Here is a 17,397-nt window from a genome sequence, read left to right as displayed (position 1 = left end):
AGGAACGCCCGCGACCCCGTCCGGCCCGTCCAGCGGCGGCGGCGGCTGCAGTCGTTGGCGTGCTCTCGGGTCCGCTGTTGTCAGGAACTGAGGCGTCCTGGGAGGAGGCAAATAAACAAGCCAACCGCACCGAAACGGGTCGTTCCGTTTCACATCCTCCCTCGGGTGCCCGGGTCTTCTCGGAACAAAGTGACCCTCCATCTGTCAGCAAGCAGGTGGAGCCCGCCCCACGCGGCGCGCCCCTCGCTTCCTCACAGTGGCGCGCTCCCCAAAGCGCGTAGACGCGGGCCCCCCGAGTCACCGCCCGCCCGCGGAAGGACACGCCCCCTCGCGGGAGCGCACCGCCGCCGCACGCAGAGCCCGCGCGCCACCGCCCCTGTGCGCCAAAGCGCACGCGCGCGCGCGGGGCGGGCCTTCTTCCCGGCACCCACTGAGCGCCCGGCCCCCCCCTCAGCCAGCCCCGCCCCCGCCTCACAAGCTCCGCCCCCGCGACGGGGCCGCCGGGAGGAGGCGACCGGAAGCCACTTTAAAGCAGAGCTCGAGGTGACAGGCGAGCGAGCCGGAGTGCGAGCGCGGCTGCGGCTTCCTGCGCTCGCGGCTTCCTGCGCTCGCCGCGGCCGAATGGCCCCTGCACGGCTCGCGGCGTCGCCGGGCTGCGACCCCTAGACGCCGACGTCCGGCGCGGAGGTTGCCCGCGAGCCGACAGCGCCGCGACGCGACTCCGGTGGTGCGTCCTCTCAGGCAGCCTGTGGAGGTAAAAGGCTCGGCGAGGGCGCTGAGGGGCCGGGAGGGGCTGCCGGAGTGGGGGCGCCGGGCTCGCGGCCCCGCGCCCGCTCCCAGCCTGCCGCGCCGGCGTGCGCCGGGCTCTCGCGGACGCAGGGCGACTGATTTTCAGCGTCTGCTTCTCTGCCGAATTCGCTCGGCTCCGCCAGTGTCAGGATTGCGCTCCACTTCTCGGTCACTTGGACTTCTGGCAGGTGGATAAACCGGGCGATTACGTGAAAGGGTTTAATCGGGGCCGCCGCGTCGCGGATCCTCTCAGGGCGGGCGGCGCGTCTATGCGGCCGCTCCCGCCGCTTAGACCCCGGCTGAGGCGCAAGGAGGGCTTGGCGCCGGCGGGAGCCTCCGGCGACCCCGCGCTGCGGCTGCAGCCCTCAAGTTTGGGGCGGCTTTGAGGTGAACTTTGAAGGGGTTGGAAGTCCGCGTCGCCGTCCTCGCCCGCGCGGCAGCGCCTGCCGCGTCTCTCCCGGGTCCGCTCTGCGAGCCCGAGACGCGCGGGACGCTGTCCGGGGAAGGACGTCTGAGAAAGAACGTGTGAGGAGATCGGCAGGGACGCGCGGCGGGCTGACGGGAGGCCGACGCGAGCCGGGGATGCTCGGGGCACCGCGGCCGGCCGGGCCCGCAGGAGCGACACTCGGACCCGGGCTCGGCGCCCGGTGTCGCGCGGCGGCCGGCGGGCCCCGAGCCTGCCGCGAACGGGACGGGCGTTCCTATGGAAGGGGCGAGAGAACGGGGGCGTCACGAGGCGAGGGTGGCGCGGTGGGTCGCCTGCAGCGGAGGAAGTGTCCCTCCAATGTTTATTTTTCTGTTATGCAAACTAATTGAGGAACTGGGTTCTGGTGGCTTCCTCACTACAGCCACTCCGCCAGCTTTCTGCCTCCTCTTCCCCAGTTTTGCCTCGAGAGTTTGTCGACGAAGGGCGATGACGGGCAAAGTTGTTTTATACACACAGAAATAAGTGAAATGGGTTTTGCATCTGTTCAGTCTCGATTGGGTGTGATAGGAGTGGTTAGTGTGTGTGCGTGGGGGGAGGCGCAGGCCGGTTTGGTGTGGTGGAGAGGGAATACCACAATCTGTGCCAATTGTGCCTTGAGGCAAGAGCACTGAGTGATGAATAATAACGCCTGGCTTGGCTGCCTTCCACTTGATTTATGTCTCGTGTCAAGTCCCTCTTTCTTCGTGAAGCTTTGCCTAACAATGCCAGCTCACGCGGAACTCTCCTTTTTCTACCTTTTCCTTTTGCACTTGGCCATGTGCATCAACACCTTGTTATGTACCGTGCTTTTTATTTTATTTTCTCATTTTGATCATTATGCACTTTTTACACATGTAAATTCATGGATCTCCCCAATTAGATTTTAATGTTCGTTTTTTGGGGGGGACTCAATTCTGGTTTTTTGTTGTTGTTGTTAACCCATAAAAGCTAACAGAACCAGGCATTTAATAGGTACTTAATGCTTTTTATTCAGTAATCCAACCGATATTTATTGAGCTAACCAGTATTTACTGAGCACTTACTGTGAGCGTTGTGCACTGTAGTGGCACCTGGGATGCGTATTTGACTAAGTCATGGGCCCTTGCATCAAAAATCTTTCAGTCTATTGGACGAAAGAGGATTAATTGCTTGTCACCATCCCTTTCCCACCTGGTCAGTAAATATTTCCAGAAATAATTAATGAATGCTAGATAGTGGGGGAGACACCATCTTTTATTTATAAAAGTTTTCTTTGCTTTTTACTTGAAGCTCTAGTTTTTTTCAAGGGGTCTGATTCTTCCAACAAAGCAATTTTTTAGTATCTTCCAACAGTTGTTAGGAATCTGAAAGTATTAGGGTTTTATGTGTTTCATATTCTTTGTGTTCTGTTTTTTTTTATAATATCCCTTCATTGGCCTTTTAAAGAAATGCATATATGTGTAATTTTACTGAAGATGAAGACTAAGAGGCCCTTTCTGTGTTACGAAATTTTGTTTGGTTTCTAACACAGCGTGCTGTGGTTGCTGCTACTGTGGTTTATGTTGCTAACAGGCCTTGGTATTCCTCCAGTAGTGGTAACATTTGGGGGATTGCAGAAGTAGACCCTTAACATTCTTGGGGAATATATTGGAACTTTCTGAATATGGAAATGCTTCTACAGGCTCTTAGCTTTCTACCATATAACATTTCAATTGAGAGCCCCTGTTTCCTGTGTAAATACACCAGATTCACTTTAACCTTGATATATATCCTTCATTTGAGGAACTTTTTCTTTCGCAAACAGTTTTTATCACCTCATGAGGCAGGTGATACATAAATAACTGTGAAGAGAACTACAAAACCAAGTGGAGATGTGGTTTCCCCACTGTCAATAGAAATAAGACACACTTATTTATCTTCCCCCCTCTGCCCTGCCCTGGCCTTACAATAAAAATTCATACCGCAGCAGAATTATAAATTGCTGTATATTATGACCACAAATAAATGCCAAGGGTCTGTTGGAAGACACCATTTCTCTTCTGCCTTTACCTGCTGTGAGCTTTTAAAAGGCCTTGGATGCTTTCGGGCCCTGATTTGTCAAAATTTAAAACTGACCTGTAAAGACTATAGTGCAAGAGGAGTGATTTCAGGAATTCAGTCACAGACCAAAACATTTTGATGAATGCATGGGGTCTAGTTGTCATTTTGTAAATGCTCATCTTTCTTCTTTTCCTGGTAGGACTTTTAGACTCTGAGGAGCAGTTGGAGCTAATAGCCATCATGGAAATGGAAACCACTGAATCTGAGCCAGACTGTGTAGTGCAGCCTCCCTCTCCTACTGATGACTTTTCATGCCAAATGAGACTCTCTGAGAAGATCACTCCATTGAAGACTTGTTTTAAGAAAAAGCCAGATCAGAAGAGATTGGGAACTGGAACTCTGAGGTCTTTGAGGCCAATATTAAACACTTTGCTAGAATCTGGTTCACTTGATGAAGTTTTCAGACCTAGAAATCAGAGTGCAGATGAGAGCAGCTTACACGAATCTATTGTGAAAAAGCCCTTGGAAATCAATACACCTTGTCCACCAACAGAAAATAGTATGTCTGTCCTGATTCCTGATGGGACAAGTGTTGGGGGCCAAATACCAGAAGCCCATCCTTCTGCTGATGCTCCAGAACAAGTGGTTCCCATCCAGGGTCACAGTTTTCCACCGGAAACCATCAGTGGGACAGTGGCAGATTCTACAGCAGGACACTTCCAGACTGACCTTTTACACCCAGTTTCAAGTGATGTTCCTTCTAGTCCTGACTGCATAGACAAAGTCATGGATTATGTTCCAGGGGTTTTCCAAGACAACAGTTTTACGATCCAGTACATTTTGGACACCAGTGATAAGTTGAGTACTGAACTCTTCCAGGACAAAAGTGAAGAGGCTTCCCTTGACCTTGTGTTTGAGCTGGTGAACCAGTTACAGTACCACACTCACCAAGAAAATGGAATTGAAATTTGCATGGACTTTTTGCAAGGCACTTGTATTTATGGCAGGGATTGTTTGAAACACCATACGGTATTGCCATATCACTGGCAGATCAAGAGAACAACTACTCAGAAGTGGCAGAGTGTATCCAATGATTCCCAGGAGCACTTGGAAAGATTTTACTGTAATCCGGAAAATGATAGAATGAGAATGAAGTATGGGTATGTATTTATAATAGCTTGTAAGACTTCTGTTAAATGCTATAGAGAAGGTAAAGAGGCTAAAAATTTAGTGGAATGGTTTCTTTCAGAAGTAACAAGATTTTAGGCTTTTTTCTACTGTCACTCTTTTGGCTTTATGCTATCCTGATTTTTCATGGTAGTTGAATGCAGCCTGTTTTTCTAGCCAGACAATGAAGGTTTTATGATTTGAACAATTCAGATGTCACTGCAATATATGTGTGACTGAGAAGTTGCATATACATTGAATGTTGTGAATCAAATACTATTTCAATCGTACAGGAGAGGTTGCTTCTGAAAGAAAATTCATGGAAAACCTTATAACGTTAATAATGACTGCCTAATTCATATATTATCAAAGTTTTGTATATTGAATAGTTGCTATTTTTAAAAGGAAAACAGTATATTTGGAGATTTTTACAGTCCTTTTTTCATTTGAATGGTAAAAAAGCATTTCTATGAATGATTTAGAAGCTTCTTCCAAACTTCTGAATCATGCCCAAACACATTGTCTTTTATTAATTTCCTTAAAGCTTATTGCCATTAAGTTTATTATTCTATTTATTTTACCGATAAAATAAATTGTCGCACAGTTTAGGTTTTGGAAAAAAAAAAAACCTGGAGGAGTCATATAACAATTAGTGAAGGGGGAAGAGTGATGTTTATGGGTATGTTTATCACTTAGGTAAAAAGCAAGTATCCTTATGCTTTGTTATGTAAGATATATATATATGTAATTCATCTTTGATGTGGAAGTCCAGGCAATATTCTCTAATAGGAAACTGAAATTTTCACAACCAAATTCTTTAATTGAAGTTTGAAATGAGGAAGAAAATGATAGCTACAACATGTAAGGTTGCTAGTGCAAAAAATGGCTGTATAACAACCATTAATCTTTGTATTTCTGAGTTGTTTCTCCTGTAGTGTAGGAGTTAAAATGTATGATGTTAATAGATAGCTGTTTGTGTATGACCAAGAGTAAGGATTGAAATTATGTGAGGGAGAAGAGGACTTCTGCCTGTTCTACCCGACTTGGGTGACCAAGAGGGTAACCTGACAGCCTCCCAGATAAGGAATGGTCTGGTGTAGTACTGGGAGGTGTGATCCGTATGGGGGGAGGATACACTGAGTCCTAAATAACCCAGAAGTCCAGGAGAAGAAAGTCCTTGAGAGTCCCCTTGTTCACGTATCAGTTGTCTTACTATCACCCAGGTGCACAGAGAGTCAGGAAATTGTAGTGATGAACCATTTCCAAGTTGTCTAATTCTCTTAGTTTTGATGTTAGCCTTCTGTGTTCTAATGTGGATTCTGGGTGCCAGGGCACTGTTGACATTATAGAAACCCGGTTTTTTGTTTTTTTTTTTAAATTTTTTCTCTCCTCTTCCTCCGTTTAGTATTGGGTAAGTGGTTTTCAGTAAGGTAGTACACAGATCTGTGTGGGTTTGTTTTGTTTTTTTTCCCCTCTAGTATTTTATTATGAAAATTTCCCAGCATACTAAAAGATGGAAAGAATTGTGCATTGAACACCCATGTACCCATCTCCTAGGTTCTACAACATTTTGCTACATATGCTTTATCACAAATCTGTCCATCTTTCCATGCTTCTGTCTTTTCACTAATCCATCTTTTGTGTGTGTGTGTGTATGTGTGGTGAATATGTATGTAATAAAGCATTTGCTATTTTCTGTGTGTCTTTAAAAAACCAGTTGCTGTCGATTTGACTCATGGTGAGCCCATGTGTGTCAGAATAGAGCTGTGCCCCATAGGGTTTTCAGTGGCTGATTTCGTGGAAGCAGATTGCTAGGCCTTTTCTTCTGAGCCGCCTCTGGGTGGACTCTGAACCTCCAACCTTTTGGTTAGCAGCTGAGAGGGTGTTAACAGTTTGCACCACTCAGGAGCTCTGTGTCTTTTTAGCAACCTTAATTGTCATGAGACGGAAACTTTGCATCTTGTGATTCAAAAGGGAAGTGTGGAACAGGATGAAAAACAGAGTAAGACCCAAGTTCAGAAGTATTATACAGACCCCTTGGAATAAAAGTAAGGTCATATCAAGAATGTAGATTCCTGAACATAAATGTATTATTTTGGTAATATAATGCATTGAAGATTCTACTTCGCTTGAATAACAAAGACTTTTTCTTAGATCCTATAGTAAACCTAAATACTTCTAACTTTTTTTTTTTTAAAGCCAGATTGGAAAGAGAGAGAGTGTTTCCCGTTTTATGTTTAAAATCTTTTAAATAAATTATTGTCCAAAATTCTTCTGTTGCCCATGTGCTAGCAATTCTAATTGCTTTGTCAAGGGTAATTAATTTTATAAACTCTCAAAGCGACTCTAATCCTTCTTTCTCCAGATTGCAAAACTGCAGAGCAGTGGCCTCCCACTTCACTCTTATGAGGCAAATTTCCAGTCTGTTGAGTACTTCAGTATCTTGGTACATTAAGTTTCTGTCTGTTTAAATTGGTTAGGAAGAAACTAGCAAGATTATTGTCCAACACATTACATTCTGTTACCGTGAGCAAGGCAAGAGAGGCATGTTGATCCCAGAAAATCTAGGAACTCTTAGGACAGTAGCATATTGGTATTTTATCCTTTGGTAAGATTACTAAGCTGAAGCATAGACATAGACCCGTAAGCATGCATTGTTGGATCAGTTTTAAAGTAGTTGCAGCGGATGCTTGATTTTCGTATCAGTTTTAACAAAGTAAACTAATGTTTATCTGACACTTAGGGTCGCTATGAGTCAGAATCAACTCTATGGCAGTGGGTTTGGTTGTTTTTGGCTTTAGAGGAAAAGTATAAGTAAATTATTATAATTCCTTCTACTACTAAATTGTTCATGATAATAGGTGCTAGCCTCTGGTCCTGCCCTGATAAAAATAGCAAAACATATAACTTAATTACTAGTGAAGTGAGGTTCTCCATGGACTACAGGAGGAACTGTTCTAAGATTGTAGATTGCTAAGTGTCAAAAATTAGGCTTTTGGGAAGTTGACCTGCGGTCATTGCAACCTGGTTTTCCTTGTATTCCAAAACGATGTTGTGTTTCCTGGCAACAAGATGCAGATAACAGCATGTTGAGCCTTGCTGAGAGATTCACAAACAAGCTGGAGCAGCCCAGGTTCACATGGTTACCACATTATTTGGCTAAAGCTATTAATCTCTTATGGTCAGGCCTGTAAAGCTGGTCTATCTATGCAGATTGCGCATAACCAGGAAGTGTGTGTTCAGCTGTGTATATGTCCAAGACAGACCCAGCAGACTTTGGATTCAGGAATAATGAATGATAGTTGTTTACTCCACTTGTTTTCAGCAGTTTATATGACTTGGTAAGTCATTATTATATACTGTATACATAATATTGTCATTGTGTGGAATTTGGGGAAAGTTTATAGTTCTGGGTCTCTATCAAAGACAAAAGTTCATAGTTTCAAACTGTACAGGTAAAATTCCTTGATTTTGCTTTGCAAATGTACTGAATTTAACATCTAAATTAATCCAAATTGGATGTATAGTGTTCATTTTATTCCCAAAAATGAAATTGGAAAGGAAGTTGAACTAGGTAAGTTCACAGGCCCTTTCCTACTCTTTAGTCAAGGTGCTTAAATACTAAAAACTCATTTTAAAAAGGAGGATATCAGTAATAATGCTAATTTGGTTCATAGTAGTGAAATTTTTTTAACTATTTCCAATTTTTGCCTTCAGCCCAAATGATGCTGTAATCCCACTTTGCTTTTTCATTCTGCTTTTGTACATCTGCAGATGTTTATTGCCAGCATCAACTGGAAACTAGCTGTATGTATGAACTCTCCAGATTTCGATGTGGAAGGTTCTTGCACATGGGATGGGCCTTGGAGAATCTCCAAATTCCAAATAATGCATTTGAGAAAATAACATTGAATGTTGTGTTTTCAATTAAGAGGACACAGTCTGACAGTTTAGGCACACATCCTTACTAGAAGATGATATTGGATGGCAAAACTATGCAGTTTTAAAAGAGCCTCCTTATTTGCGTGGAATACTGCTGATAATTGAAATTGCGGATGCTGCATATACCTTTAGCAACTGAGCTCACCATTGGTTTTCACATTACATTGATTTTAAAGTGTGCTGGAATTGTCTTACTAGTTATTGCCACCCATCAAGGGTCACACTGCAAACCTCATTTTGGAGGTTACCTGTGGGGGAAATATTACTAATGATTATACGTTAATTCTGAATTTACCACAGGAGGGGTGAGGGTGACGAAGAAAGTTGCAAACCTTGACTCCACGATTAATTTGTCTCAGAGGAGAGGGTTCTGTTCTCTTTTGAAAGTCAAGCTTATTGACAGAAGAGGGAGTTTTATTGGGCAGTAAACTCAGGAGTCCATGGGTAGTGCAAACAGTTAATGCGTTTTGCTGCTAACCGAAAGGGAGTTTTCGTGTCTACCCAGAGGTACCTCAGAAGAAAGGCCTGACAGTCTACTTCTGAAAAATCAGTCCTTGAAAACCCTATGGAACACATTTCTATGCCTGTACACCTGGGGTTGCTATGAGTAAGGATGGACTCAATAGCAACTGGTGTGTGGTGTTACTTGCTTAGGCATACGCCTAGAGTGTTGTCACAGTCTTAGTTTCTGGGTGATTTTGATTGCTAATTGCTCCTGGAATCCTTTTTAAAAATCTGCTCAAGCGACAGTACTATTGGTTGATGTCACAGAAACTCTAAGAAGATTAGAAGACAAGAAGAAATACATATAAATGATAATAAAGAGCATATGCTGTTAATTCTGTATGACTTGCAGAGGGAATTATCCAGGGCTTCGAACCGGTTTGTTCCGGTTCGAACCCTTGCTGAGAATTTGCATGTCTAACAAGTTCCCAGGTGATGCTAATGATGCTGGTTAGGGACCAGTTCTGAGAACCATTAGTAGAACCATTAGTAGAGCAGTCAAAATTTATTATACATAAGAATCACCTGGGGATCTTGTTAAACTGTAGATTCTGATTCAGTATACCTGGGGTGGAAATGCAGATTCTCAGCAGGGGTTACACCCTGAAGGAACCAGTTCAAAACCCTGGAATTATCTAGATCCAAGCCGTATTTCGCCTTTTGAAGGGTCCCTGACTAAACTCTGCTGGAATAGTTAAATTAGCCAAGTTAGCTCTGGCCTGCACAGCTGTGATGATGTATGAACTAACTCATTATGTGTTTTTGATAACACTGGAGAGAGAACAGCTGAAACTTACTATGCCTTGTGACTTTTTGGGTATTTCTTGAATATACACAGCTGGATGAGTTGAATTATTTTAAAAATTCCTGCCTAAGAGAAAGAGAGCTCCATAAGCATGAAGTGTGTTTGAAGTGACTTTCAAAATGTGTGCCTTGTGCTTTAGGATGAAGCAAGCCAATGAATTATTTTTTTGTACCTCTTTATGCTGCTATTTACATATGAAATAAAACTAATTGGCTTCTATCTATACTAATCCAGAGAAGTTACGAGGCATGTGTAGAGCTATCACGGGAATCAATAGTAATCATTCATTTATTCCCTTGCTGGGTTTTCATCAATAAGCAGATTAGAGTTTTTGAGGCAGCTGTCACCTGGCTTCAGGGTAGGGTCAGTGTTTCTGATGTATTTATGGTACCGAAATGAACCGTGCAAAAAGCAAAGATTTGTAACTTTTAAATCAGGCAGTTGGAGGAGGTAGCTTATAAGGTTATCTGGCTATCCCTAAAAATAATTGCATGATACGTTATCCTTTTTTTTAATTGAGTTGAATCCATAGCTTTTACTTATTGTGAATAAATGGGAAAAAATGGAATAGTAATAATTTCATTCAACATTTAAAACTTCATTCTGCACATAGTGGGCATGCAAAAAATGCTACTTTTGACTGATTACTCTGTCCTCTACTTGTGACTGTTTCGTATTTCTCATTATACTAGAATTTCTAGATTCTGGATTTAATGTTCAACCATAAAACAAAGGTAGATTCATAAATTCTTATGTGCATCTCTGATCTTGATCAGCGATCCTCACTTTTACTCTGGGGTGAAAGCTGTTTCTGAAGAGTGAAGCAGTATGTAGCCCATCCAAATCTTGACTACTCAGGGGATGCCATTAAAATCCAGCCATTTGAGATTGCGATTTTTCCTGTGGCCTCTCTTATTTTTAATCCCCTGGTTTGAGACTACTTGATTTTGCGTTCCTTGATGGTGATGATTCTAGGTCACATTTAAATTAGGACTTCAGGTCCTCTTAACCTGTCTCCTGGAGCCCTGGTGGTGCAGTGGTTAAGATCTTGGCTGCTAACCAGAAGGCCAGCAGTTTGAATCTACCAGATGCTCCTTGGAAATCCTGTGGGGCAGTTCTCCTCTGTCCTATAGGGTCGCTATGAGTCAGAATCAACTTGACGACAGTGGGTTTACCCGTCTCCTATTGTGAGTTGCAGTTTCCTTTTTGTGGGGAAAAAAACTGAGTGCATGTGTATATCAGTGTTGCAAATGAAAAAATATTTTGAGTTACACGATAAATTCTTGAGTATTCTGGCACAACTTTCTACAAGGCTGGTTCAAATTACACACTGTAGGTTTTCAAAGAAACGCACTTTGTAAAAGTAATGGGGTTTCTCTTTTATAATCTGAGAGTCTTAAGATAACTTGTGTGAGTGAGTTTATATTTTTGCAAGACAGCGCAGTGCTGAGGGTTGAGCCATTTTCTGTTTCATTCTGGGTTTGCAACGTTAGCTAATAGCCCAAGATCATGGGTCAAACCGTGCTTTGCAACACCATATACACATACTGTACAAAGGAATATTTCAGAAGTTCATCCATCATCCCTAGGAGCAGACAAGTCACACATTTTAGATATGAGGAAACTAATATTTCTTATTTTTATATTTATAGATTATTAATGACAGTACTTCCTAGGGAATAGGAGTTATTTTGCACTCAGACTCACCCCTATTTGAAATTTCTCCCTGCAAGTCTTAAACCTAATCCAGCCCAATCCCTGACACATTAACTGAAAGCCTCATATTTTTTATACATCTAATTGCATGTTAATAGGGGAATTTGAAATTATAAGTGTTAGGTGCTAGGTTCTGAAATACATTTTAAAATCTTTGAAAGCTGAAGATTTTATGTAAAATAAATTCCACATTTCAGTTTGGTAGTTTTGCAAAGATTTTAATTTGAAAATTTAATTGCAGACTTCACCTAAATATAATAAATTCTGTGATCAGGAACTCAAATTTTAGAAGTTGTCCTATGTGAAATTTCCAATTTTCCTTGCTGACCTAGCCAGTTACTGTTGCTAAAACAAGCATAGAAGGGAGTTCACTAAACATTCCTATTTGCGGTTTCCGTACAACAAAATGTGTCTGTCTCCTTGTTCTATCTCTGCCCTGTGCTGTTTACTTACTGGTGACACCCACTCGTCCAGTAAAGAACCTTTACATGGACATTACAGTGAAAGGATACGCTCTTGGGGGAGTGGAAATCTAAGAGTAACTGCTCCCCAAAAACCAGTGACTTCAGAATATGTGTGCCACAAAGTGTTTTGTAAATATTGTGTTATAGTCCCCCATGACTCAGTTGTCTGAGAAAAAGTTCAGTAATTTGTATTGTTCATGCAAGTGGAAGTCCTCTGTTTTGATGCTATTGCTTCTGAGCAAAAGGAAGGATTTGTGAATATTCTTACAGTGAAACAGCATTTCTCATAATGATTGGAAAACATGTTTAGGCCACAATTTAGCAATTTCTCTTTATTACATTAACTTTTCTCTTCAGGGTTAATTAAGGGATTCTTAAACTGTTCCTTCTCATTTGACATATGTCCATAGAGTTGAATGACCTTTGCTCTAAATTTTTACCAGTGCTGAATAGTAAGTGAATAATGGCAAGGGGGGAGGTAGGGGGCCCAGGGGTGAACTTTGCTTGCAGTCGTGCCGTGTGCTTTCAGAATCATGCCTGCACTCTGTGGTCTTCACAGCTCCTGCGGCTCGATCAGGGTGGAGAGAGGGCAAATGACACAAAATACTCTAAATAATTTCCTGCTGTGGTTGGTCCTTGGTTTCTGCCTGTCACCTGGCTTCACTCTTTCGTTTCCAGGCGTTGAGAGAATAAAAATAAGCACAGGAGAAGTACTAGATTTGCCTTCCAGGGTTTAATTACTCATCCTAATAAAAGAAAACATGCATGAATAGGGGTGGGAGATGTGAAACAGGGAGCTTTACTTGTTTGCTTGCTTTCTGATGTTTGGATTGTCCAAGTGCTGCCAGATATCAGAAGATTTGTGTATTTGTTTAAATCAACAAAATTGAATCTTTCAGAAAAGTTTTGCTTTGTAGAATCCCTCTCTCCGAGAAGAAGTTACTGACTTTAAGACTATGTTGAAGGGCTTTGTAGTCTTAGTTTATAAAACTTAGACAATAAAAAAATTATCTCTTAATAGCTTTGCTGTAGGAAGTCTTTTTTTTTCCTTAGAAATGTGCATAAAGAATTTTCAGACTGATAAATTCATTATATAGTTAGCTTGTATACATTCAAAGCTTTAGTCGGCTGAAAGCTTATTAAGAGATTCTTGTACTTATGTTTGGGTTCTCAGTACCAAGTATATAGTAAGCCATCAGTGAGTATATTTCTAATTGGTTCATTCATCAGTTAGTTTATCTGGACTAATTGGGGGGGAAAGACAAGGGTAAATTGGGAGAAATTCTGAGTAAAACCCTTTTTTAGATAATCCAGTTTGTAATTTTAAAAGTCAGTCCAGAAATAAGCCAGTAAGTTGTATTTTATTATGGCTTAAGAGGGTAAATCTCTTACGATAATTATTTCTAATTAGTATTTCATTTATATGTAAATGAGTTCTGAATTGTTCGAGGTTTGAAACTTATTTTTAAAGCAGTTTGAGCATTTACATATAGTACTGATTTTATCATATTTTTGTAGAGAACTTTTATAACATATTTCAGCCCTGTTTAAATGCTGTTACATTCTTTGTCCACAAAATTAAATTAAGTGCAATTGTGCCTTGAATGGGTGGCAGACTTTTATTGTCTACTTTGAGGCAAGATAAAAACCTCAGTTTTTAAAAATATTTCACTTAACAAAGGGGATATTTACTCATCTTTGTAAGAATTAGTAACTGCATAGTTTAAAGTGTAGTATAAGGCATGATGCAAAAATTTTAAAAACTAGTTCTTTCTATCCCAGCTATTCTTATAGAAATTAAGTTTCACTTCCTCTCCATGGTTGAGAAGTATGTCTCACTTACAGTTAACTCCTATGAGTCTCAGGACCTGTGATTGAACTTGGATACAAGTTCAGGCTGTATGACCTTTCTGGTATCTTCAGGGTGCAAAATTTAATCCTAAACCTCTGTACATAGAGAGCTGTAGGATCTTCTAATCTCAAGTGCATTTTTATTTATAAAAGCTTTTAGCTTATCCACATCGTATTAAAAAGTTCTTTTGTGTTTTTTGCTTTGATCTGGTGGATTTGTAATTGAAAGAAAATAAAAAAATTTTAGCTGTTTTTTCCTCAAGTGTACATTATAATTTGCTTTTGGTGGTTGCATTGGGAGACTTCAGTGTATATTATTTATTAGGGGTTTAGGAAGCCTTTAGATTATTCAAATGCCCATATCTTCGTATGAAAGCTTTTGAGAATAAGCTATTTGTATTTTATGTTTGTTTAGTTCCCGCATGCCTTTGTAGAATATAGAATTACAGAAGCCTAAAGACAGGATAGCCTTTCATTTAGGAAACCTACCTGCATTCCTTTTCTCTCCAATCTCTTGTCCTTTCTTTTTGATTAGCTCCACTGTGTTCACTTCTAGAATGACTTTAAGACTACAGCTTAGATGTCCAACAATTTGTAAGTCAAACATGGGATCTGGCACACAGATAAATGCGATTCCGAACAGTGTCTACTCACTGGCTTGCTGCCTTCTCATTCACCTGTTTCCAAGAGTCCAAGGAGGGATCAAGGGATCAGCACATACAGTCAGAATTTTGCCTTGTGGTTTTCTTTTTTCTTTTTTAAGAGCTTGTCTCCAGAAACTCATTGTATCTAGAAAGTGGGGAACACTTTTATCTACACAAAAATCTCCTAAGGAATTTAGAAACATAAGATAAATCCATGCTGTCTGTTTCATGTTAATTGTTTTAGGGTGATCTAAGCCTTAGCAGTACTGCCTTGATTAAGCCTGGATCTTGTTAGAAGCGGGCAAATTTGGTTCTTAGCCTGCCCATAACCACTCAAGGCCACTGCATAATAATGTAAACTCCCAAGTTTGATTTGTGGGCATGTCTGTATCTACAGTTACTTCCAGATACCAAGAGGAAGGTCCAGTTGTTACCAAGATCCAATGTCACAATGTGGGAGTTAAGCATAGAATTTTAACCTCTAGTAAATATTGAAAAGTGTTGGTTTGGGCGTAAGCATTTGTAGATAATTTTTATTGCCTCCGCTCAACAGCTCTGTGCTGTTTATTTGAGGCAATGTTAGCTAAAATTTTAAATAGTAACAGAAGAAATGACAGCTACTATGCCTCTAACGCAGAATGTTAGAATACATAGTTCTCTGAACTTGAAAAACTACACAGCTTTCACAAAGTATGTTGGTATTGTGTGGCCATGGCTTTGATTCTCATCACCTTGTAACATTTTTGAAGGGATGTGTAAGCTGCCAGATATTCCAGCATTGCTAAATGAGTTCCTGGAAACATCAAAGCCAGGTATCAAAAGCCAGCTATATTTTGTGTGCCTGTGAAATTTCTTTAGCAGCAGCGAACATACCGCATCTGTCATGCCTGTGTTAACCCTGTAGCAAAGCTTGAGTACTCTATACTGCATTTAGTCTTTACTCTTCTACCATTATTACCCTCAGTTTTGGGAGACATTTTCACTTTATGTCATAGTAGTAAAATAAGAGGACCTATAATTGTGTCCAGTTAGTATAGCTGAGTAGAGTAGGTGTTAATTAGTTTGAGGTCACAGGTTTATCCCTGTAGAGCCCTGTTAATTCTTACAGGCAGGAAGCCAAGTTTCTAACTGTACAGAGTAGGGTCCAGAAAACTTTCTACTTAAAGTCTGAGTTTTGCGTTTTATTTACATCATCTTCCCCCTGACACGTGTTCCGCCTCCTGTAACTCCTGTCTCATTTAATGGCACCATTGTCTATCCAGTCACACAGATCAGAAACCTGGGACACATCCTGGACTTTCTGCTTTCCACTGCTTCTGCCCCACATGTAATCATCCTCCATCCAATTAGATTCTAACCCTTCTCAAATCGTCTCCACTGCTGCCGCCTTAGTCCTCCCTCATCATTGTCTCGAGTGCAGTCCTAATAGCTGTAAATGGCTAAGTATAGAATGCTTAAGTTCTTTAAATATTTACAAATGAGTGCCTCTTCATCCTTCCTTCACCTTTCCCTGCCCTCTGTTTCCAAAAATAAATAAACAAAATCTTTCATACTGCTACTGTCAGAGTGGTCTTTATAAAAGATAAGTATGGAGCTTGTTGAGAATCCATCAGAGATTCCTGCTGCCCGCGAATCAAGTCCGAACCTCTTAATCCAGCGTACAAAGCTCTTCATTATCTGACCCCAGCCAGCCTACCCAGTCCCGCCTTCCCTCTTACCATCCTCTCTCTCACACACACACACACACACTGCATGCGCTTCTCAGATGCGCGCGCGCGCGCACACACCACACACACGCACACACACACACACACACACACACACACACAGCATGTGCTTCTCAGACGCTCTCTGGAGCCTTGGTAGGTTAGGTTCTATGCATGTCACTCAGCCTCCCTTTGTCTGCATGTGGCTCCCGTTTCACCCACTCTGGGACACCTCACTTGACCACTTTTCCTGACCCCTTTCCCAGTGAGGTAGGCCTTCTGCCTCTCGGTTGTTCCCAGAGCACTTTTTCTAACTGTCACATTTTTTCCTTAGTTTCAAACAACGTATAAATAAATAAATTGCTTAAAATGGTAACCCTCTTTTCTGAGCTCCCCAGTGTATAAACTGAAGAACTGTTAATCTGAGAAAGACATTGTGTTCTTAACTAATTTCTGTTTTATTCAGCTCTGTTTATCGTTTACGTTATAGGCCTTTTTACTTTCCTGCATTTAGTATCTGAAACACACATGGAAGAAATGATGGTGTGGGGGCATACTTTCTGACATGGTGTTGGTGTTCTATGCGCTGATAATATATGCCAGAAAAATGTGGAATTAATTAGTATGTCAAGATATTTGTTGGCTAGGAGGAGAACAATGACAGAGTATCTAAATTATGAGAATAGGTGTCCTTTTCAGAATTCTAAATTCTAAATTATTTTTACATCTGGACTTTCATGGTGGTATGTCTGGTGGGGTGTGTGTGTGTTGGCAAATCATGTAGAAATAGAATCGTTAATAATATTTCAATGATTTAAGTTTATTCTTATAGTAAAAATCAGCAGCCCGTTCACGAGATTTTTTGTTTTGACTCATCATAATAGGGTAAATCAATCTGGATTGATTAGCTACATGTAATATATTTAGCAAAATCTAATCCTGCTGCACAGTGGCCGTCTCCCATACTCATTTCTTTCTGGCCACCCCTCTGTAGGAATGCCCTTGCCAAACAGGATTACTTACTGCACCCTGCTTTTACAAAGACACCCACTTCCATAACCCCCACCCCCATGTCAGGCACTGTCTCTTTTTACTGTACTTACCACCTAGACTCTTTGTTTTTATTTACTTAATACTCTAAACCCCTACACTTACGCCTAAGGCTCTGTGACCGTGGCCGTACCTCCTCAGCTCATAGCCTGACATCTCTCAAATGGCCTGTTACACCCTGGCTCACATTGCCTCATCTCTTGTGTACCCTCGCTTAGAAGGTCTCCTTTTCCAGCTATCTGTACCACTCCTGTACCTTCCTGTCCCCACCCTC

At 41.6% G+C, this 17,397-nt stretch overlaps 1 protein-coding gene across 2 annotated transcripts in view; it reads left to right on the top strand.

Annotated features, from left to right (window-relative positions):
• Positions 1 to 535: 535 nt before the first annotated feature.
• TIPARP (TCDD inducible poly(ADP-ribose) polymerase) overlaps positions 536 to 17,397 on the top strand; it is a 30,884-nt gene continuing 14,022 nt past the window's right edge. The window contains exons 1-2 of one of the 2 annotated variants that reach the window (XM_023733870.1): positions 536 to 754; positions 3,474 to 4,434. In XM_023733870.1, coding sequence (XP_023589638.1) covers positions 3,515 to 4,434 — 920 coding nt within the window. In that variant the 5' untranslated portion in view covers positions 536 to 754; positions 3,474 to 3,514. Of the gene's footprint in view, positions 755 to 2,749; positions 4,435 to 17,397 lie in introns of those variants that run through there. The other variant, XM_004379167.2, reaches the window with a different exon arrangement.

The sequence above is a fragment of the Trichechus manatus genome, unplaced genomic scaffold, assembly GCF_000243295.1.
Source record: "Trichechus manatus latirostris isolate Lorelei unplaced genomic scaffold, TriManLat1.0 scaffold00062, whole genome shotgun sequence".
In the NCBI taxonomy this organism is placed as follows: Eukaryota; Metazoa; Chordata; class Mammalia; order Sirenia; family Trichechidae; genus Trichechus; species Trichechus manatus.
Note: the sequence above shows the minus strand (reverse complement) of the source record. Positions and strands in the feature narration are given on the sequence as shown.